The 25,118-nt window shown below is 36.3% G+C and overlaps 1 protein-coding gene across 1 annotated transcript in view; it reads left to right on the top strand.

Annotated features, from left to right (window-relative positions):
• The window catches only part of LOC149802870 (fatty acid synthase-like), a 134,921-nt gene that overhangs the window by 84,233 nt on the left and 25,570 nt on the right, over positions 1–25,118 (top strand). Inside the window, exons 21-26 of the mRNA XM_089952315.1 lie at positions 4,443–4,657; positions 7,158–7,347; positions 9,868–10,031; positions 12,097–12,343; positions 15,037–15,288; positions 19,444–19,571. Coding sequence (XP_089808441.1) covers positions 4,443–4,657; positions 7,158–7,347; positions 9,868–10,031; positions 12,097–12,343; positions 15,037–15,288; positions 19,444–19,571 — 1,196 coding nt within the window. The remainder of the gene's footprint in view (positions 1–4,442; positions 4,658–7,157; positions 7,348–9,867; positions 10,032–12,096; positions 12,344–15,036; positions 15,289–19,443; positions 19,572–25,118) is intronic.

The raw sequence follows: 25,118 nt of genomic DNA, 5'->3' as shown, positions 1-25,118 counted from the left end.
TACAACTTCATGGAACACTTTCAGAGCCTGGAGTCCACCACATATCAGGCATGGGAAACATTTAGGGGGACAGTCTGTCTAGATAGGGACAGGTTTTTCTCACAGAATGGTCCTTGCATCTGCACCATTTGGTTGCAGATACTTTTTCAGCTGTGGGAGAAGTATACAGTAGACATGTTTTCAACAAAGTTGAACTGCAAGCTACCACTTTGTGTGTCTCCATTTCCAGACCAGAGGGTATGGGTGGGAAACACCTTCAGTCAAATGTGGGATTGGATTGACTATGCTGATGCTTTCCCACCATTCAGAATAATCCCTTCTTCAGAGCCTGAGCCTCTTTGTTATTTCTTGTCCTATTATCCCCCTTGTTGCCCATAGGGAGTTACCACTGAGGAAGGATTTTCTGTCACAGCACAGAGAGCCCTCCTGCACAACAGCATCTTGGATGTGTGACTGCAAAATTCCTGCTAAAATAGCAAATTTGAAACAAAATTTTGTAAGCTAGTGGGCAGAATTGTGTAGGAAATAATGAATAGGCAAAAAATTTAAGTAATTACACACGCTTTTTTTTCTTCTTCAAGAAATGTAGAAATCATCTCTTGCTCCTGGGGGCCCCGAATGCCGAGTGGTCTAAAGCGCTCACCATTCCGGATCACTGCCATCTCACCTCTGCCTGCGTGGGTTCGAGTCCAAGGCTCAGCTACCGTAGGTATGTGGGAAAGCCTGCCAGTAGCTTCTCGTGGGTCGGTGGTTCTTCCCAGGGTTTTCCAAGGTTCTTCCTCCACCAGTTATACTGGCTGCCATGTATAGCCTATCCTGTGCTGGAAAATGGCATTAACTCATTCAGCCCCAGAGGTTTTTGTCATTTTTGTCTGAAATGTGCGTAGGAACGAGATTTGGGGTGCTATTTCTGAACACATCGTAATACAGCGGTTTTCAACAGATTATCCATGAGAATAATGCCTAGTTGTATTAGAAACATCAATTTCCATTGGTTATTTTGCTTGCGCATGAGCAGAAGGGTAAAAGTTGGAGTTCTTTTTTTTTTTTTTTTTTTTTGCTTATTAGACCCATCATTTTTGTATGGAGACCGCAATTTATTCCAAATGCCCACCTTATCCTAGTTTTTGCAAAGGTTCACCTGTCTGTGTTCATTTAAGACCGGTATGCCTTAGATCTGAGGCCAAAAGGTCTAAAATCCGGACACAAAATCGCATTCCGATCTCGAGCAAATTTTGGGTGAAAAAAAACCGGGTCCAAAAAATGAGCTTTTTCTCTCTGTATTTTGTAGTGCAACTAGAACTTCCAGATTATTTGATACCATTTTAGAGCTATATCGGTCTGCTTTTTTTTAATACCACCCACGTTGGTCTATCTTAAATGGCCTCGATGCTGCAGGGCTTTGAAGTAGGGTACAGCCTCATCACGCCTACAGATGGGATCGGGGCTGAATCGGTTAAACCCTAGAACAACAACAACAACTATTGCTCCTGCACAGTGTTGCTGTTTTAGACTGCCACTTCAGTTGATTAAAGAGCAATGGTAGATGAACTATGCTGAATTTAGTTGAACCATCAGTTTCTTGAACAAAATTATTCAGCCTAATATGATTAGATATATTCATTTCATTGAAGAAATTGAACCCCTTGTTCAACAGACTTTGGTATTCCTCAGGTACCATTGCTCTTCGAAGAATTTAAATGGTGGTTGACAGAGTTTGAAAAACATAACAACTAGACCATGCCAAAATGATGAAAAGGGCATAAGAACAAATATAGTGTGAATAAACCAATTAGACATTAAGAAGTGCACGACTGTCAATATGGGCTGCCAACTAATGCAATGTTTTTGAAATGTTGTCCTCCAGTTTCCAATACTATGTTATGGAAGTAAGATGTAGCCCTTCACTGCCTCATCATCCTTCTGCCATCAGGGTTATGGAAGTAAGATGTAGCCCTTCACTGTCTCATCATCCTTCTGCCATCAGGGTTATGGAAGTAAGATGTAGCCCTTCACTGCCTCATCATCCTCCAGCCATCAGGGTTATGGAAGTAAGATGTAGCCCTTCACTGCCTCATCATCCTCCAGCCATCAGGGTTATGGAAGTAAGATGTAGCCCTTCACTGCCTCATCATCCTCCAGCCATCAGGGTTATGGAAGTAAGATGTAGCCCTTCACTGCCTCATCATCCTTCTGCCATCAGGGTTATGGAAGTAAGATGTAGCCCTTCACTGCCTCATCATCCTCCAGCCATCAGGGTTATGGAAGTAAGATGTAGCCCTTCACTGCCTCATCATCCTTCTGCCATCAGGGTTATGGAAATAAGATGTAGCCCTTCACTGCCTCATCATCCTTCTGCCATCAGGGTTATGGAAGTAAGATGTAGCCCTTCACTGCCTCATCATCCTCCAGCCATCAGGGTTGATGTCTTGTGTTGTCTGTCATCACATAATGTACCAGCTGATTTTAATCTGTCATTTTGTTGATGCTTTAGATTGATTGACAAGGACACTAATGATTGTGATGCTTCTAAAGATTAGGCGCTATACAAAAGTCCTCATTATTATTATTATTATGCCCATACATCATGCATGATGGTTAATGTATATTGATTCTCAATTCCTTGTTATATTTTTGAAGAATAAATGTTATTGGAGATTCTTCATTTTAACTGTACCTTCATGTGACAGCAAAGTTCAGACATTCAGTGCTGTTTCAGTACTTAAGAATAGATAATACATGTGATTGACATCAATCTAAAGGGTGGAAATGCGTTCTTGTTATGGTATGTGATTGATTTTATGGTGGAAATGCAGCCTGGTTATGGTAATTCACCAATAAGTATTAAAAAACCAAAACTTCAAAATCTGAGCTAACGAAAGAGATTACAGAAATTCACTTTCATGGTAAAATGATATTTATTATAACACTTGCACTTATTCCTCTTTCATTTTTAGCTACTTTTTTTAATGCCATGTTAAGATATCCCCATGATGACCAGATTGGCCCTCTTTTCAATTTGAAGACGGAACAGTACTCAAATTTTTTAGATATTTTGTGCAAACCTGTTACTGGCCAGTTTTCTCCAGCACTAAATTTCTCTATGGTCTGAACCTTGGGTGATACCTTCATTTTTCAGAACTGGTCAAGTCCTCTGACATTCAGAAACTATCTGCTCACTCTTTAATGCATAGGTGGAACCTTTAATGTCTTTTATGGGTTTCTAAACCACTTGTGAACTGTGGAGTAATGCTTCCTTTGAGAACCTTTACAGTTTTCAACCTCTTCCTAGCATTAGCAAGGAGAAGCAATGAAATTCATGCCTTGTCAGTGGAAAAGGGATGTTCACTGGCAAGTACAGTTCAGTTTCTTGTCTTGACCAGCTGGCATTTATTTTGTCCAGGAATCAGTTACCTTTGATAGACACTGATCCAGTTGAAATCCCAAGTCTAAGTTATCAGTGCTGGGGATGATCATAGGTTATTTTTTTCTCCTGGGCTAAATCAAAAGGGATAATAAATGGTTGAAACTCTTATTTCCTCTCAAACGTACCTCTGATCTGTCAGATATGTTTCTTTCATGAGAATCAACACTCATGAGGTATGAGCTATTGCTGCATCTTTGGGCTTTCTCTTCAGTCTCTGGATGATGTGATGTAGCTGACTTCTGGTAGTTTCACTTCACTGAAAATAAATCAGTTATAAGACTTGCCAGCTGGTAGTGCCTAATATCTCTACACCCTCCCTGCTCTAATGTCCAGTCGGTCTCAGTTCAATTCAAGAAGGATGATGTAACAAAGAAAGTAAGCAACATGGGCATCAGACAGGGATTGTGCTTTTGTTCAAAGACCTCTAATTACTGTTCAGAGACCTCTAATTACTGTTCAGAGACTTCTAATTACTGATCAGAGAAAGGAATTCACCTTGAACTGGAGACTTGTGCCAGGAAAAGAGATACATTTAGCAGTACAAATAACAACAGGTAGGTATTTATTAATTAATAATCTGAATTACTAACCCCAAAACTAGTTTGAAACTTTATACCTCTTAAAGAAAAATAATGCATCTGGTTCCTACCAGCCAGTATCAGAAAACTTTGCCAGTATTTAAATGAAATATTCAAAGGAAAACATAACCAGTTACAAATCTGTGAAGAAAAAAAAATGTCCAAAGATTGTAGGTCATAATAGGCTAAATCAGTATGCATTACATGTTATACCCGCTTGATCATCCATGCAACTTACAAAAATTATGGAAAATGTCATGAAAATGAAATGATTATGCCAGAAGACTCTTCCAGAAGTTACCTGATTGACTGAACTGTAATGGTGATAATTAAGATATACAGAGCCATGCAAATAATGTGCATGATGTCAGATGAATTCCACAAAAAAATTGCAAAAATTATTTCATTAATAAGGAAGGAACAAATCTCTTATCCAGGTTCTATGTTTGCTCAGTGGAAGAACCAGTTTCACAGTATCCAGATGGATTATCTTGAAGCAGACGACTTGAAATTGGTCCATTCACTCTTGTCCAGTGGGATCAAAAATGGAGTAGTGAAGCCACTCCCTTGTCGTGTCTTTTCCCTGGAACAAACTCAGCTGGCTTTTGAAAGCTTTCAAAAGTCAGACAAGAGGAAAAAAATACTTTTGCAGGTATAAAATTACCTCCTTGTACAGTCAAATTGCATCACTATAAACTCCTGCTATAATTCATGTAATGGTGACAGTAACTATCTTCAGTGGGTTTGTAACTAATGCAATTTATTTATGGGGGAGAGGAGGTATCGGAATAACTTTTACTGAAAATTGCACAGAAAGTTTTTACAATAGGCAGTTGTGACTTTTATAGTTTTATAGACTTGAAAATAGTCTATTTCAAGGTTGCTTGAATAACTAAAAGGAAAATATTTAAACTGTGATTATAAGAAGAAGAAAGTGATGACTGAAAGGATATGGAGGCTACCTGAGTCTCTAACAGTTTTGTTACTATTGTAACTCGTCAAAGGGAATCGATGTGATTGATAAATTTATTCAACTAATTTTATTTTGTCAGTGAGAGGTTTATATACCCCTTTGTTGCTGATGTCAGCCGGTATTGCTACATGGTTAGGTCATGTGACAATTGTATTGATGAGATGCATTATTGCAGCATCCAGGTTTCAAATGATACCATTGTCTTGCAGCTATGATTCTGGTGGATAAAACATAGTTATAGAAAATTATTTTAAATAGGGGGAATAAACAAATTAATGGCCTGAAAACTCTATTGAAGTTTTATTTAAATTACAAACACTTGTTTTCTAAATTGAAGATAAACAAAGCAAGTTTTTGTAACACTAAGCACAAGTCTGCACAAGAAATTTTTCCATACTGTTTGGAATATTGTACATTGTCAGATGTAATTTGATTGGATCACAAATTCTATCCACATCTCCAATAACTCTAATTTAGGGTTCAATAAAGGTCATCAGTTGAACTGTGCTGTATTTTATTATGTTTCTGGAGATCTTACTATTTTGAAGATTTAATTACATTATGGTATTTAAATATTGTTCATTTTGATGCGTAGCAGATGTAATGCACAAAATAAACATCGTAGTTTATGATGTAGTCAGTAAAATGCAAGGGCAGTCATTGGAGGAAAATATTGCCTCAAAAGAGTTAAATTCTTTTCCAGCAATTGAATATACAGCCAGAAAATCTTATGTTTTCATGGGAGAAAATGTAACAAGTTACAAAATGCCTGAGCTCCCCTTTAAACAGATATGTTGATCCCTACCAGCTGTAGAGTATGTAATTGGTAATTAAATCAAAATATCTTTTTATCTTTTTAAACAAATTGGGTTGGTACACTTTACATATGCAACTGAGCCTAATGGACTTTCCCACTATAGTCTTCATAGGATTTAACATGGTTTCACCATAGCTATTCTCAGCCTTGTTGTTTGCTTATGTGTAGCCACCTTATTTTTTAAGGGTCTCTATGATAATCAGCTGTATAAACTGCCATGAGGGTTTACATGCTGTTTAGGGACTGTTTACATGCTGAAAATTGCATTATGGTAGATATTAAGTCACATGATTATTTCAGTCAGTAAAACTGGTTCTAACAGCTGCCTCACTAGGCACTCAGCATTAAGAGGTTTGTGTTAGGACTGTTCAGCATGGAGTCATGATAATGTGACTGGGTAGGACATAATGTTTCATGTCTGTGGCATGATGCCCGAGTGATAAACATCACTATAAACTGCTACACTGCAGACGTTGTAGTGATATGATTCAAATTCTTAAAGCTATTTAATCTGAGATTTGATCAACATTTGGCAGTTAAAGGAAGAAATGGTCTTGTGTTTTGGAAATTATTTTTGGTCATCAGACCCTTGGAGAGACTCGTGTGCATTCACTGCATGTTTGATACTTGTCCCAAATGAGCACATTGTTTCAGAACCTTAAATGAATGTTCATTTCAGATGAAATTTATAAAATGAGTGGAATATTTCCATCATTTCTGACCATTGGTGAGCAAAATTTTTTAATTCAAGGAGTTTCATTTATATTTATTTCAAATAAACACCAACAATAGATTTTGTTTATTGTATAATGAAAAATGTTAAAATTTAAATTTAAAAACAAAAATTCAGTTTACTTTAATGAGTAGAATAATTTATGCTTTCTCCAACACTGGACATAAGAGTTGTCTTCACCTTAGTTCAAAGGTCATTTGTAGTAGAAATGCATTATGACATGTAACTGGTTCAGTCAAAATTTTGTATCAGAAAGATTGTATAGAGACATAATATGTAAGGATTTGGCCTTGTTTCACAACATGCCTACAATTATTTATTGTTTTGATGTGTAATAGCAGAAATCTTTTAAATATTTTACCTAGAATGACCTCTGATCTTTGAAGCTCTTTATTTGTTTAAGAGCAAAGTTCTTTTTGACAGTAGGTGCTAAGTGAAGAATTTAAAAAAAAAAATATTTGGGTTGGTTAACTTAATTACATGTGCCACGGAAAAGTTGTCATAAACCTAACTTTTATCTAGTGTCATGTAAAATTTTAATGTTATCACAGCACAGAATCATTTACCTCCAGCTGCAGCAGACAGCTGCATTATAAAAGAATGTGGATGCATTCTATTATTTTTGCTAGATAAAAGAGGAAAAGACTGACTCAGGCCTACAGAACTATGGTCCTATCTCACTTCTGGCTGCCCCGCAGGCCTTGTGTGACCCAAGGAAGGTGTACATTTTGACAGGTGGACTTGGCGGATTTGGGTTGGAGGTAGCTGACTGGCTTATTGATAGAGGAGCAAAACTTCTTGTCCTCACATCCAGATCAGGTAAAATATGCAGTTGAACCTTAATTGATCGTCAGTCGAAAAGGATGTCTATAAAGACAGGTGGTCCTCAAACAAAGATGTTTTGAGCATCTAAATTATAAAATATTTTTGTCATCTCTTAAGACAATACGGTCTCTTAATCATTTACTACCTAATAGAATATTTTGGATGAAACTACATTATTTCAGTGCAAGTGTATTTCAACAGCTCTACCATATTTCATTGTAAGCATGTTTGGATACCCAAGCCACATCTCTGTACAAGCACTTACAGTCACCCTTGGTAAACAACCACTATATGCATGGTCAGTTTATAGTGATGAGAATACTTGAGTAAATTGTGGTCTCTGAAGGTTTCTGTGGCATAGAATGTGCTTGTGTGTTAGATAAATCTTTAATAACCAATCAGAGGTAGAACTATATTAAAGAAATCCCCAAAAATACAAATGGCTGCTTCAAATTCTTTCAGGTCGAATCATAATCTAACCTATCAGATTGATTTTTGAGGATTATTTTATGTAGTGACCATGTCAGTGATCATGAAAATCTGTTTTATAAATAAAAAATAAAAATAGTTCACACAGCTTTGACTTATTGCCAATTCTGAAACCCCAGTATGGAGTGGAATGTATATATAGCCCACTAACCCAGCACTAATTTGTTGTTGTTGTTGTTGTAGGGTTTATTGCCATTTTCAGCACATGATAGGCTATACATGGTGGCCAATATTAATAGTGGAGGAAGAACCTGGGAAAACCCTGGAAAGAACCACCGACCCACGAGAAGCTACTGGCAAGCTTTCTCACATACCCACATTAGCCAAATCTGAGACTCAAACCATGCAAACAGGTGAGATGGCAGTGATTCATAATGGAGAGCGCTTTTGACCACTCAGCCACTCGGGGGCCCCACTAATTTGTTGCTTGATATACAAATCAAAATGGCTCCTTTCATATTTGGCTATCTCTTGGGTTTAATGATTCCCTTCTGGTGTTTTCTTTGTTTTTTGCTGTTTATCATTTTTTTTCTTTTGGAAAGAATAAACACTAAATATTGAATTTGAAATTAGCTCTATATATGCATATAACAATGTGAAATGATTCTTTCCAGCCATCCATATTGGAATACTATCAGATGTTGGCACACAGTTCTGATGATAGCACATTGTACAATATTGCAGGAAATGTGTATACTAATTTGTGGTTGGTGCTTCAAGGTATATCATCTTAAGTACAGGTTTAACTGGTTAAAAGATGTGGTCTTGAGTAGTTTTGACTAGTTAAAGATGTGGTCTTGAATAGTTTTGACTAGTTAAAGATGTGGTCTTGAGTAGTTTTGAATAGTTAAAAGATGTGGTCTTGAGTAGTTTTGACTGGTAAACACATTAACCCCTGGAGGTTTTTGTCGTTTTCGCCTGAAATTCGAATAGGAAACATATTTTAAAAGCTATTTCTGAATGCATCCAAAAACACCAAATCCCAGGTGATCTTTCAATAACAAACTGCCTAGTTGTATTAGAAACATCGTTTTTCATTGGCTATTTGGCTTGCACATGAGCAGAAGGGTAAATGTTGGATATTTTTTTTGTGTGTGCTAACCGGAACCATTATTTTTTGTATCGAGACCACTCTTTATTCCAAATACTCATCTTTTCCTACTTTTTGCACAGGTTCATCTGTCTGTTTGCAGTTCATACCAGTTTGCCTTAGATCTGAGACCAAAAAGTCTAAAATCTGGACACAAAATCGGATTCCAACCATGGGCCAATTTTGGATAGAAAAAAAATAGATTCCCAGAATTGAGGTTTTTCCCTATGTATTTTGTAGTGGAACTAGAAATTCGATTATTTGGTATCATTGTAGAGCTACATCTGTCTACCTTTCTATAATACCACCCACTTTAGTATATCATACATGACCTTGATGCTACTGAGCTCGGCAGTAGGCTACTACCTCCTGCCCCCTTAAGTCGTTGCTAGGGGTTACTGTGTTAAAAGTCGAGATCTTGAGTAGTTTTGACTGGTTAAAAGATGTGGTCTTGAGTAGTTTTGACTAGTTAAAAGATGTGGTCTTGAGTACATGTTCGACTACATACCACAAAGTCATTTATTTCACAAAAATCTTGCCTGAAACAAGAGACAGAGCTGATTTGTTTTCAGTAAAAGAACTTCAGAGAATTAATAGTTTGTCCATTTTAAAATGTTTGATATTGATGTTTGTCTCCAAAGTCCGACAACATTTGCCATTAACATTATTCCTAAAATTATACTTAATGATAGAAATTATATGTAATGATAGAAATTATATGTAATGATAGAAATTATACGTAATGATAGAAATTATACGTAATGATAAAATTATACACCTGTTTAATAATTCTGGAGGAAAAACTGGAGTATGAATAATGTATGATTGTGCTGAATTTTAAAACAGTTAATCATGGCTTCTTTTTGCAGATATATTTTATTTTTTTATCTATAACAGTATGTCTCCAACTCATGAGCTTACTGCCTCTATATTAGGTGTCAGGACTGGTTACCAGTGTAGGAAGCTGAGACTGTGGAGGGAATGTGGTGTCACAGTCCAGATGTCCAGGAGAGATGTAACCAAGCCAGAGGAGACTAGACAGCTCATCACTGAGGCCCAAACCAAAGGTCCTATTGGGGGTATCTTCCATTTAGCAATGGTCAGTAGTATTTCTTTCACCTGCAACCATATGCTTGTCAGTATAAATCCTGTTTGTCTTTTGTATTTGACATAATGCTCAAAAGTATTCAAGACAGGAGCTCCTTGTAACCCATCATGTCAAGTTTATACGAAATGTAATATCTTAAATTTTCAGTAAAATACAGAAACTACTGAAGATAAACAAATTTTAACACCAAAATTAAGGTTTTTGAAAGTCGTCTATCTTCAACATTAGTTTCTGTATCCAACTGAAAATTTAGGATAATATTCCTATTGGTCTAAACTTTGTCATTAATACTGAGGAATTCCTGTCATGCTTGTCTAGCCAGTATTATGCTCATGTGGCATTAGACCTTGATATGCCTACACACTTGCCTGTCTAGCCAGTATTGTTCTGACTGGTTGTAGACCTTGATATGCCTACACACTTGCCTGTCTAGCCAGTATTGTTCTGACTGGTTGTAGACCTTGATATGCCTACACACTTGCCTGTCTAGCCAGTATTGTACTATATAACATTACACCTTGACATACATACATACTTGCCTATCTTTCCTGTTTAAGTATCATGGTGAATGATGTTCAAGTTTTGTGTTAAAGTGTTCAAGTCAAAAATCTTCATTAATGGCTGCACTGAAATGAAATTTTACAACAATATTAATATGGATCTAAAGTTTAGCTGATAAAACTAGGAGTTCTTGTCTTCACTTTTCTCTCCTGCTTAATCAGAAAGTTTGTATGGTTGATTATTGGAAACAATATTAAAATTTTGTCTTAGAACAAATTTAGTTGCTGTCTCTCCAGCTTAAGTAGAAAGCAAGTTTCTTCATTGTAAATGGTGTTTAGGATTGCGTCTAGATAGTGCAAGTGTAAAAATAGCACTAAAATTGAAAATTAAATGGCATAAAGAGAATTTTGTTTTAGAGCCAAAGAGGGATTTGATATTCCATGTAGTGGGACTTGTTTATTGTGAAATGGAAAATAATACTTTTAGTTGTATTGCAAGTTGCTGGTATTATGTATTTCTTTCTTTATACCTGAAAACATACAATAATTATTGTAAAGTTCCTATTTTTCATCAGATCTCCTAAATGTTTCCTGAGAATAGTTCCTATATTCCTACATTGGTTGTATCTAAAGTGGGTTTAGACATTTTGTTCTCAACCAGTGTCATGGGAAAATACTTTTCTCATAAATGTTTCCCAATCTTAGTTATGATAATGGTTGTTTTGCCGGAACGGATTGTGCTGAGAATTTTTATTTTGATAAATCAAGCCAAATTACTATTTTATTCCAAAAACTAGATATCATATATCATAAACAATGCAAGATATATTGTTAACTTTAAGATATTTTGTATACTTGTTTGTTATATAGAATTTTTTTTAAAAGATCTGGTAAGGGTTACAGGATATCTTTATAGACTACAAGATATAAAATGAATACCTTATAAACAGTGTTAATTCAGATGTCACATAAATTGTAAAAGATCTTCTAAACTTTATAAGATACCTTAATAAATTTGTTTACAAGACATCTTGTGCAAGCTATGCAAGCTCTCTGACATTAAGATGTCTAGTAAAAATGTATGAGATGCTGTATACAACATAAGAGATAGCTTCCATAATAATAATATTACTGATAATAATAATAATAAAGACTATTAAGAGAGGGTGACACAATTACTTTGCATGAAACTCGCTGTCCTTGTGGCCCTGCGTTATGTGCATATCTACATTCAAAGTACATGTACATAAGACACACACTGATAATTACATTTATATATGGACTTAATGAACAGAAAATTTGAATGAAGATGCTCCAATTAGGTGCATTGTGCATATGAAACTGTTTATAAGATATCCTAACATGAACAACTGTATGATATCTGTTAAAAAACTGGTGTGTTATTTTATAAACTTCCAGGATATATTGTATAAATTCTTGGATATTTTGTATAGTTTTTGAGATAACTAGTTGTTTGAATAAAGGCTGGTTTGGCATATATTTAACATTTTGTATGAAAACGTCCATTTATATTAATATGGTCCAGCTTGTTTCAGGTGCTGAAAGATGGACTCTTTGAAAGCCAAACTTTGAAGTCATTTCACCAAGTTTGTCAACCAAAAGTTTGTGGAACCCAGAACCTTGATCATGTGACCAGGGAGCTTTGTAAGGAGGAACTTGATTGGTTTGTTGTCTTCTCATCCATAATTAGTGGCAAGGGTAATGCTGGCCAATCAAATTATGGTTTTGCCAACTCTGTCATGGAAAGAATCTGTGAGCAGAGGAAGAAAGATGGACTCCCAGGTATGATTTTTGAAAATGGATTGCTGATTTTAAAAAATGATAGAAAGGTTAGAGGTCATGTTGGCAATTCATCTATAAGTTTGTAGGTTTAAATAGAGCTTATTGGTCCTTTTTTTACAATGAAATGACAAATCATTATATATATATATATATATATATATATATATATATATATATATATATATATATATATATATATATATATATATGAAAGATCTGGGTAACTTATTGGCATATGTTTCTTTCTTACATGCAAACAAGTTGATGAAATCTGGATTCAGAATGTGAAACTTCAGTGACAGAATCGTCACATACCTTGAATTGTCTGCTACATTTACTATTTCATGTGTTTATAACCTTCCTTTTTTGGTATCAAGTAGGTAATTGTGTTTATTAATTAAAATGTGAACCATTCAGAAGACAGTAGAAGATTTGTACTTACTTCATGCAAATGGATTATAAATGGAATATTTTTCCAAGTTGTAGACTTTTAAAAGAAATTTATGATATGTTAAAAGAGAAATAAAAGCCATCCAGGTGTTGAAGATTCTTTGAGGAATGTGAATCTATCTCACTCAACATGCATTGCAGTATAGTGAAATGTAAGTTTATGTGAGTGAGATAATGGAATGGCAGTCTTATTACTGAAAATGCATTGCAGTATAGTGAAATGTAAGTTTATGTGAGTGAGATAACAGAATGGCAGCCTAATTACTGATCATGCATTGCAATATAGTGAAATGTAAGTTTATGTGAGTGAGATAACGGAATGGCAGTCTTATTACTGAAAATGCATTGCAATATAGTGAAATGTAAGTTTATGTGAGTGAGATAACGGAATGGCAGTCTTATTACTGAAAATGCATTGCAATATAGTGAAATGTAAGTTTATGTGAGTGAGATAACGGAATGGCAGTCTTATTACTGAAAATGCATTGCAATATAGTGAAATGTAAGTTTATGTGAGTGAGATAACGGAATGGCAGCCTTATTACTGAAAATGCATTGCAGTATAGTGAAATGTAAGTTTATGTGAGTGAGATAATGGAATGGCAGTCTTATTACTGAAAATGCATTGCAGTATAGTGAAATGTAAGTTTATGTGAGTGAGATAACAGAATGGCAGCCTAATTACTGATCATGCATTGCAATATAGTGAAATGTAAGTTTATGTGAGTGAGATAACGGAATGGCAGTCTTATTACTGAAAATGCATTGCAATATAGTGAAATGTAAGTTTATGTGAGTGAGATAACGGAATGGCAGCCTTATTACTGAAAATGCATTGCAGTATAGTGAAATGTAAGTTTATGTGAGTGAGATAACGGAATGGCAGTCTTATTACTGAAAATGCATTGCAATATAGTGAAATGTAAGTTTATGTGAGTGAGATAATGGAATGGCAGTCTTATTACTGAAAATGCATTGCAATATAGTGAAATGTAAGTTTATGTGAGTGAGATAACGGAATGGCAGCCTTATTACTGAAAATGCATTGCAGTATAGTGAAATGTAAGTTTATGTGAGTGAGATAATGGAATGGCAGTCTTATTACTGAAAATGCATTGCAATATAGTGAAATGTAAGTTTATGTGAGTGAGATAATGGAATGGCAGTCTTATTACTGAAAATGCATTGCAATATAGTGAAATGTAAGTTTATGTGAGTGAGATAACGGAATGGCAGCCTTATTACTGAAAATGCATTGCAATATAGTGAAATGTAAGTTTATGTGAGTGAGATAACGGAATGGCAGCCTAATTACTGATCATGCATTGCAATATAGTGAAATGTAAGTTTATGTGAGTGAGATAACGGAATGGCAGCCTAATTACTGAAAATGCATTGCAGTATAGTGAAATGTAAGTTTATGTGAGTGAGATAACGGAATGGCAGTCTTATTACTGAAAATGCATTGCAATATAGTGAAATGTAAGTTTATGTGAGTGAGATAACGGAATGGCAGCCTAATTACTGATCATGCATTGCAATATAGTGAAATGTAAGTTTATGTGAGTGAGATAACGGAATGGCAGTCTTATTACTGAAAATGCATTGCAATATAGTGAAATGTAAGTTTATGTGAGTGAGATAACGGAATGGCAGTCTTATTACTGAAAATGCATTGCAATATAGTGAAATGTAAGTTTATGTGAGTGAGATAACGGAATGGCAGCCTAATTACTGAAAATGCATTGCAATATAGTGAAATGTAAGTTTATGTGCGTGAGATAACGGAATGGCAGCCTTATTACTGAAATGCATTGCAATATAGTGAAATGTAAGTTTATGTGAGTGAGATAACGGAATGGCAGTCTTATTACTGAAATGCATTGCAGTATAGTGAAATGTAAGTTTGTGTGAGTGAGATAACATAATGGCAGCCGCATTACTGATCATGCATTACAGAACAATAAGAACATCAGACATGGTTAACATAGAATCCCATAATGTAAAGTTATTTTAAGAATTCATCTTTTTTAGGGAAGATGTACATTCTCTAGTCTGAAAACCAGATAAATCACTTTCCATAAAAGATCTTGTAATGTGAAAATGGCAAAGAAAGTACATTTGAAATAAAATCTCTGGTTTAGAATCTGGGGTTTCTGAAAAAACATGTGTCAACTTTAAATAACAATAAATGGAATTTAAACATTGGAAGCTTGAAATCTTTATAAAAAAATAAATTTCAGGTCTTGCCATCCAGTGGGGAGCCATTGGTGATGTTGGAGTTGTTATGGATACAATGGGAGGAAATGACACAATCATTGGTGGAACTTGTCCACAGAGAATCAATTCCTGTCTCACTTGTCTTAACCACTTTTTGACTTCATCATGCACAGTTGTGACTAGCTATGTGCCAGCTGCTAAAACTGCAACAACAGGAGTGGATCTAACATTTACCAAGGCTCAGAGTCCACTAGATGTCATTTGTAGTGTTATAGGTAAATAACTGACCCATGGCCTAATCACTCCCTACTTGATAGCACAGTTTTATAAAAACAAGATATTTTATGCTAGTACTAATCCCATATCAATTTGTTGATTTTGTGGTGCATATTTAACATTTAATTAAAAATGGTTGAAAAATGTCAGAATTACAACAGTTTGAATTTGTATACAGTTATCACTGACAGTGGGATAGGCGATGAAAATTGGGCTTTCTTCTCCCAAGCACCCCAAGAATGATGTGAGACATCCTTGTCCTCTGGTAGAGCTGTCCGCAGCTAGAGATAGATCCCTCATTCAGTGAGAGAAGTCTCAAGACAAAGTTTTCCTTATTCCCAGATCTCCTTTGCATCTAAGAGATGGGTCTCCCTCACAGAGACTAGAGGTCACAGTGTCATGACTGGGGTCACAAAGTCATGCCTCCCCACCAGTGGGAGCAGGATAGGGATGTCATGTAAGTTCTGGTGCACTGACATGAGTTTGACTTAGTATTTGCAGTGGTGCACCTCCTCTCTTCTGGTCACTCGTCCCCTCCCAATTTTCTACTTGGGCAAAAGAGATCTGATACTTTGAGAGGGTGGTAAATGAGACATATTGTTTTCTTTCCAGGGACTTGTATCCCAAACGCTCTGGCTCAAAAGACAAAAATTTTCTCCAGGTTGGAGATTCCATGGCTACCTTCCAAGAAGACCTATTGTTCCTCCTCCACTTAGTAGTCAGGATCTTTCTTTAAGGTTTAGCACGAGTCATGAGCAAAATAGTTTAAAGGTGATTAATCGCTGCCTCTGTGTTGAGACCTTTCATTGTCCTAGTCTGTCACCTAATCTTTGCATTTTGTTTTGACACTTTTTGCATTAGTGCTTCCACCCCAGTATCAGTGTACATAGACACATTCCTTGCAGACTCAATATCCTGGCTGTCTGTGTCAAGAAAGGGTCTGATTATTCATGATGAATGTTCCTTCCATCAATCAGTCTGTCATCAGATTTGCATGCTTTGGGTTATTCCAATAATTTTTTGTGACAGGGTTGAATCAAATCACCCACCTTCACCTCTCCAGTTCCAAACTTGGGGGATTTGGGCCATTGATGAACTTTCAATCAGTTTGGAAGGTTTGTGGGCCTTTGCCCACCCACCCATAGTCAGTACCTAAATAATACAGAAGTTGAGGATTCGGAACTACAAACTGATTGACAGCCCCTTTTACATGCGACAAGTCCTGGGTCAACAATCTACTGAGTTTGGTGATAGATATGCCCAGGAAGATTCCAAACAAACTGTTCCTTCTCAAAGAACCATGGCCACAGGTATTCCTTCCAGTCATGCTTGGCTTTTGGCAAGGAACATATAGTTGTGGAAAGAATCTTGCAAGCAAAATGGCACTCCAATTTATAATGCTTAAGAGGGAAAGTGGTGTCTATTCCAGTCCACTAAAAAGTCAACAACATTGTCCCATTGAGTGTCTCATTTCCTCAACTAGCTGACGTTTCTTTCAGACTGTACATGGAGAACAAGTTTGCCCCAGCTACCATCAAAGGCTATGCCTCCATGATATCTGGACACTTGAACACATCATGGCAGAGGGGATATTGGTAATCAGACACACCTGTCCAACCTACTAGCCAATTTTAACTAGAATATAATAAAATTCCTCACCCTCTTATGCCCTTTCAGTGGACCTGAATAAGTTACATGCCCTTTCAGTGGACCTGAATAAGTTACATGCCCTTTCAGTGGACCTGAATAAGTTACATACCCTTTCAGTGGACCTGAATAAGTTACATGCCCTTTCAGTGGACCTGAATAAGTTACATGCCCTTTCAGTGGACCTGAATAAGTTACATGCCCTTTCAGTGGACCTGAATAAGTTACATGCCCTTTCAGTGGACCCGAATAAGTTACATGCCCTTTCAGTGGACTTGAAGTTCAGAATGGATGGTTCTGTGATTCTAATGATGCAACCAGACTTTGTAGCCAAGAATAGGTTGCTATCGGCAAAACAGCCATTGTATGCTGTCACTCTTTGAGATATATGTCCAGAGAAGTGACCATGCAACATCCTGTCTACACCCTCAAGCATTACTTCATTACCTGAAGTGAGAGAAAGGCATGGAACATGAAAATGATCTTTTTTTTTCCTCAGTGAATGGCAGAAATGAGGATATCACTCCAGAAGAATATCATGGCTGAAGTGGATTATTCACTTGGTGGACTCTTTAAGTCTCACCTTATCCAGGTTTCAGCCTCATTTTCAAATGTAGAATTTCAATCCAATACATAATAAAAACTGTTGGCTGGTATGTATAGTCAAACCTTCTAGAGTTTTTATCAGGGATTTAGCTTTGCCGATGCAAGACTTGAATCTGGTGAGTCCAGTGGCTACTGCCAGATGACTACCAGACCCAGTTGACATCATCACAGCCTCCTCGTGGGCATAATTGAGAGCTTTCAATGCATTCACCAATACATTTTTAGATAAATCAGTAATTTTCTCTGCCAAATATAATTGTCATGATCGCCTGACCATCAGCTTTGATACTTTCAAGAAGTTAGGAGAGCAGATTATCTTTCACATAGGGAATCCATCCTTTCTTCCCATAAAGAATTCCTGGGGTATTGATGGGACACTCAGCATTCACTCCTATTTCATATTCTCCCAACATTAATGTGATTGGGGAATATATTTGAAGTGTAAAGTAAATTTTTCAGTAAATTCTGTTTTTCCAGGAAAACTTGACCCCTAACATAACCTTAAAACCCTCCCATCCTCCCCACCATGCCAACAACCTCATTGTTCTATCTACATATTGAAACCAGCAACACCTGGCAGTGGCAATGGCAGATGATGGAGTTATTGCCCTTCATATATAAATGGAATAAACAAGAGAGCTAGATTCAGGAGGGTTGTTTTCCTAATGTCAATGTGATCAGGAAAGTATTCTCAGAGAAATACAATTTACTGATCCTTTTTACTTTCTGGAGCAAAGTCCAAGTTTGGTTATGGTATCTGTATGGAATATGACACACAGGATTACCATTCTTTCCATACCATAACCTTGAAGCAGGGTGCATTTCTATTAGATGCAGAGCCTTCTATACATGAGTTTTGTCAGATAATATTCATACCAGCATGTCCTATCATTCAAATTATGTCTGCAACTTGGTAGATTGGTTGTTTAGATGTGCCTTTTTCTATTGTATTTTTGTCCATTGGACTGACCAGCCATCCAGTCAATGAAGATTTTGTGTCTAGGAAAACACAAAAACTGTGACATGTATATCTATCTAATATATACACACACACACATACAGACACCTATGACATCTGATGTTATACCAGACTTGTAATAGAGATAAACATTATTTTGATGTAATCTTAGATTCAATATTTCTGAGTTTGTTCCATTTATCTGTCCACTCTATTCATCATAGTTGCATTTATTTTTTAAGCAAATGTCAAATACTGTTTTTAATAAGATATCCCATGAAACTCTATACATGTATGCAATTCCCACTAACCCATTGAAAAAAGGAAAATAAAACTAATATGATGCTTCACATTTTTGCTATTGTGTTACCAGATTCATGTTTAAAATAGGGGCCCCGAGTGGCCGAGTGGTCTAAAGCGCTCTTCGTTACGGATCACTGCCATCTCACCTCTGTCTGCGGCGGTTTGAGTCTAAGATTCAGCCAATGTGGGCATGTGAGAAAGCTTGTCAGTAGCTTCTCGTGGGTCAGTGGTTCTTTCCAGGGTTTAACGGGTTCTTCCTCCACCATTAATACTGGCCGCCATGTATAGCCTATCGTGTGCTGAAAAATGGCGTTAAACCCCACAACAACAACAACAACAACAACAACATGTTTAAAATAATGTAGAGAAATAAATAAATGCTGACTTGTACTTAGTGTACTTACCCATCCATGTCACCAGACACTAATTCTGCAATAATGAAGTGACCGAAAGTAAGTAAATATGCACACAAGCATTTGGACCTCCTGCATGTGAAATCTTTGACATATTTGACATATACTTTCTCCTAGCACATTTTCGTAGGGTGGGGGATATAGCAGACTCAGGGATCCTGTCCAAATTTGTTCTTTATGCCCAATGGAAAAGATCATGTCAGTCTTGATTTATCTCTCTGGCACAGGAGTGAAGGATAGTGCACAGTTGAAGTCAGAGAGCCATCTGTTGGACCTAGGGATGGACTCACTAATGACCACAGAAATAAGACAGATTCTTCAAAGGGATCATTGTCTTGTTTACTCATCTGAAGAGGTAGGCAGTGGTTAGATGTTACGTATATTTGATTTAATTTATATTTGATTTAATTTAATAGTTTGTAAGTTTTAAAATCTTTTATTTTTAATTTCATTACATGTCAAAATAATGTAGTTTTGTTTACTAGGAACTCAATATTTTTTCAGAAAATAGTTTGACCTTGACTCTTCAGTTGTAGACACCTAAAGCTGACCTAGTTCCTAACCTTGATTTAGAAATCAGTGAGAGAAGTAAGCAACTTTTTATTTTTTATTCCCAGAGTAAAATGATTGGTTTTTATCATGGTCATACTGGGGCTATGTGATCTTTTTATATGTAAACAACCTCCATTTAGCAATTCTAGGCTTTCCAAAATTGTGCATTAGTTAGTTTCAATAGTGATACTTAGAGAGAGAGCTCTCAGTTTAGGCTTAAAACACTTGATGTCAGTGTGTTCATTGGTTTGTGAGGGTTTTGGGAATTACATTTTAATGTTTATTCGAATTATTTGGATTCTAAAGGACAACTCTTTTTTCTGGAAATATATGAATGCTCATACAGACTTCTTGGACAAAGACATTTCATTAATTCAAACACAGGATTATTGTTTGTGAATAACACAGAACTGTAGACCTCACAACACCACAAAGGATATAGTATACATCATTGCCTTCCATCTTGGATTCTTTGTTGGGACACGAACTTGAGTTCATTAGACCATTTCATTATTAGGAATTCTAAAATTTAATTTGTGAATCATTCTTGGATTATTTTTGGATTTGATTCTTAGAACCATAAGTTCTTTTTTTCCCAATTTTTACAGTGTTTTTCCAGGCAAATAAATTATTTATTAAAATTGTTTTAAGCTTGTTTTCACTTTCTTTTGTTACTGTTTATTTGAGTCTAAACACATAACATAAGATAAATGTTATAATAATCATTGCTCATTAGTTTTAAAGTAAATATATGGAGAAGGTTTCTCAAAGTTTTTCAAAAATTAATATTATTGTCTTTATAAATGAGATTTAAAATTCATATTTTGCATAAACCAAAGCTAAAGCAACAAGGGGCAAGGTTTTCAATTTTGATGACTCTCTACATTGAGAAATTGTAGATGTTAAGTCGGAATAAATTCTTTGACTCAGTATTGATTCTGTGAGTTAAGTTCTTTAAAAGTATTTGAATTTTCAGCTTCTGTGAAAGCCTGTATACTTTTTTTCTGACTAATGTTTTGACATGGAAGTATTGGCATCATATTATACTCCAAATTGAAATGTATATGGATTATGTTGTCGAGATTGCTGTAAGTGTAATGGATAATACCATGATTCTGAGATGATGTAAAACAGATTACATAACCTGTACCAATTCTTGTTTAATTACCATGTCAATAAATTATCAACTGAAGTCATTTAAAAGAAAACAAAGTTTGCGATTTACAGGCTGTGTAGTACTTATTATCTATACTTTAGAGTGTACTGTTGTTATACAAAGCATATTGCTTGCCCCTAACAAAAATATAAATGACATAGGTCAATTGAAAATGTATATAAATAGGGATTTGATAAACAATCATTTTTGTTTTAGATCAGTCTGGTGGAATACATTTGTGATCAGAGTTAATGTTGTGCTGTTGACATCATAAATAAGTTGAGAGGAATTATTTATTTAAAATATTCATTGGAATTACTAAGTTACTAATTGACTTTAGATTTAATATAATACTTTGAATTTTTGGGGGCCCGGAGTGGCCGAGTGGTCTAAAGCACTCTCCGTCATGGGTCACTGCCATCTCACCTCTGTCTGCATGGGTTCGAGTCTCGGGCTCGACCAATGTGGATATGTGAGAAAGCTTGCTGGTAGCTTCTCGTGGGTCGGTGGTTCTTTCCGGGGTTTTCCCGGGTTCTTCCTCCACCATTAATACTGGCAGCCATGTATAACCTATATTGTGCTGAAAAATGGCATTAAACCCTATAACAACAACAACAACTTTGGATTTTTGTATACTCGTTCATTTTTGTGAACTCATTTTTGATTGCATCATTGTTTTATACATGTATCTAGTTATAATCCACATGCCTTAACCTTGCTAAAATTGCTACTGTTTCATTTACTCTGTGTTTTACCTCTTGCTGTGATAGGATTCAGTTTATATAATATGTCTTTGTTTTTGAATATATATAGCAATTTCATTAAAGCATTCCTATGGTTCATTGTGATATCATTTCCTACTTCTGTGTATATATGCATGACAAAAAGCAATAATGCAACCAATGCACTGCCTGGACATGCACATAAGATGCATTTGTAGGATCTGTAATGACACTATGCAGTGGCATACAGACTTAAGATTCTTTGAAATAAACTGAAGCAAAGACATTGAAATGTATGATTTAATTGGAACAGGTAGAACAGGTACTTCCCATATCACTCAGTCACATGTATGGTCATACACATTTACAAGCACTGTAAACATTAACAGGTAGTAAATTTACAAAACTGAGCCATTTACAAGTGTAAATGTTACACCAGTATTATTTTATCTAGGCTAATCAACCCTTAACTGTTGAAACTTTGTACGTTTCATGAGCAAAATAATGTATTGATATTTTCCACCTGCATGGTGGCTTAGTTGTTACCATAGACATGGGTTTGAATCCTGTCCATGGGGCCCCAAGTGACCGAGTGGTCTAAAGCGCTCACCGTTACGGATCACTGCCATCTCACCTCTGTCTGTGTGGGTTTGAGTCTCAGGCTTGGCTAACATGGGTACGTGAGAAAGCCTGCCAGTAGTTTCTTGTGGGTTGGTGGTTCTTCCCAGGATTTTCAAGGGTTTTTCCTCCACCAGTTATACTGGCTGCCATGTATAGCCTATCATGTGCTGAAAAACGGCATTAAACCATGCAACAACAGAATCCTGTCCAAGCCATCTTGGGTTTGTCAGATATGGTACATGTCTATTCAAGGCACTTGCAAGGGTTGATGATATAGATCTATAACAAATACTGCAAAGAAAAATCTACTTAACTTTCTATAGTAATTTTTTTTTAGTCCTTCTCCAAGTAACTTCCTTTTGATTTGTGGTCCATGTACTGAACATGTGTCAGGATTCATTGTGACCTGTTTATTCCACCTCTTAGTTCTTCTCTTCTTTTTTAATGGTTTCCTTATGATAAATTTTTCAGTGTTGGAAGAATTCAGGAGTAGTACTGAGCTCAATTTGGGTTTTATAGTAGGTGATTTAGGGTTTCAATGCCAAGTTTGTATAAGGTCTTTATCATGTGTGTGGGGCATTATCCTGATGCAAAAAGTATGCATGTGAACCTCCTGCTTGGTATGGTTTTCCCCCTGACATTACCAGTGTCTCCTGTCCGTCCCCAACACTCACTAAAATCTCCTGCATTTGTTATGAAATATTTAATTTCTTACAATGTTTTATTTAAATTCAAATAATAATTTTGTTCAGTTTCAGGGAATCTGAGTAACTAATTGATATAAACCCTGTACATTCCTTATTTCCTTATTTCTTCTGTCAGAATTTCTCTGCACTTCTAACTGAAATGTTTAAATTATCTGCTATCTCTTGGACAGTAATACATCTGTCTGAAATGTTTAAATTATCTCTCAGACAGTAATACATAATACATCCAGAGAAATGATCATTTCTTCCGAGATGTCATATATAGGTCTATCTTTACTTGTATCCAGATACCATCACTAAAATCTAGCATCTGTCTCCTGATTCCAGATTTAGGAAGTTCTTTAGGTCCATAAACAGACTCAAGTCGGTTTATACCTGTTGAAAGCATTTTTCAAATATTACATACAATTTTAAAAATCATTTTATGTTAGAAAATGGACATGTCTGTTATTTTACAATTATGACTAAATGCATGACAGACAAACATGGCATCACTAAGCCTGTGATGTCATCAACTTCAAAACGTGTCCTAAAATTAGGACAGTTCACTTACACTGGTCAACAGTGAAATCATTACTGACTTGAAAAGGCCCTAATCTGTAGTATTTTGGTGTGCCGAACACGAATATAACCGTGAAAAATTTGTATTGGCTCTCGTTTTGAAGATATTCATATACCTCATTTTCTATGTTTCACTGTGTAAATTTCTCCAGTAGGACTGCAGCAACATCCGGAATAATGATGTAACATTGCATAATACCATCATGCTCACATCATCCACAGTTGATTGCATCATTTTCTGATGCAATGCAATACTAATGCCATGCGGCTGCTGAAGTAAGTTGACGTCAGCAGTGTACTATACATGTGTAGGCCTATTATACTAATGCCAGGCGGCTGCTGAAGCTGACGTAAGCAGTGTACTATATAAAGCCCAATCAGATAGGTTCAGCATTTAAAATATTTTAGACGTTGTGCGAGACAGTTCAAGCTACTGTTACATAAAACTTATTATTTTATCCATTTACGTACAATAAAGAACAGTAATGCCTCGAAAGTGTGTTAATACCGCGGACAATTTTTGCTATATTTGTGGGGAAGTGACATTTGCCAACCAGAAGAAAAGTATCAATTCTCAAGTGAAGAAGGCATATCATCTTTACTTCGGATGCAAGGTTGGTGACCAAGACAAGCCTTGGGCTCCGCATATATGCTGTGCTACATGTACAACACAGCTTTCACAGTGGTTGAATTGCAAAAGGTCATCAATGCCGTTTGCAGTCCCAATGGTGTGGAGAGAGCCAAGCAACCACCTAAATGACTGTTACTTCTGCTTGGTTCCTCCTCTTTCCGGCGGAATAACGAAGCGAAAGAAGTCGAGAATAGTCTACCCAAACATTCCGTCTGCATTGAGACCAGTTCCACATGGTGAGGGACTTCCTATTCCAGAACCTCCAGCAGAATATTCTCTTGATTCATCTGACGAAGACAAAGGTGAGTCGACCTGTTCTTCTCCTGGTCCATCAGCATGCAGTGATCCAGATTTTCACTGTGGTGCATCATCAACCCCACACAGAATAACACAGGAAGAACTAAATGACCTGATTCGTGATTTGGACTTATCAAAGAACAAGGCAGAATTGCTAGGATCAAGACTCCAACAATGGAATCTTCTAGAAGAAGATGTCACAATTACTGCATATCGAAAGCGCCACCAGCAATTGGAGCCTTTCTTCAGAAAGGAAAGTAATCTGATATTCTGTTCCGATATTGAGGGCCTCATGAATGCTTTAAAAATCACTCATGACCCACAAGAATGGAGACTATTTGTGGACTCTTCGAAACTGAGTCTCAAGGCTGTGCTTTTGCACAATGGAAACATTCTTCCATCTATTCCAGTAGCGTATGCTGTCCACATGAAAGAGACATACGATAACTTAAGGCAGCTACTGAATTCCATTGAGTATAACAAGTACAGCTGGCACCTCTGTGGTGATTTGAAGGTAGTTGCCCTTTTAATGGGACTGCAGCAAGGATATACAAAATACATGTGTTTCTTATGCGAGTGGGATAGCCGAGCAAGGGAAATGCACTACATGAGGAAGGAATGGACTCACAGGCAGAATGTAGCCATTGGAGAGAAG

The sequence above is a fragment of the Sinohyriopsis cumingii genome, chromosome 3, assembly GCF_028554795.1.
Source record: "Sinohyriopsis cumingii isolate HCF-2022 chromosome 3, ASM2855479v2, whole genome shotgun sequence".
Lineage (NCBI taxonomy): Eukaryota > Metazoa > Mollusca > Bivalvia > Unionida > Unionidae > Sinohyriopsis > Sinohyriopsis cumingii.
Note: the sequence above shows the minus strand (reverse complement) of the source record. Positions and strands in the feature narration are given on the sequence as shown.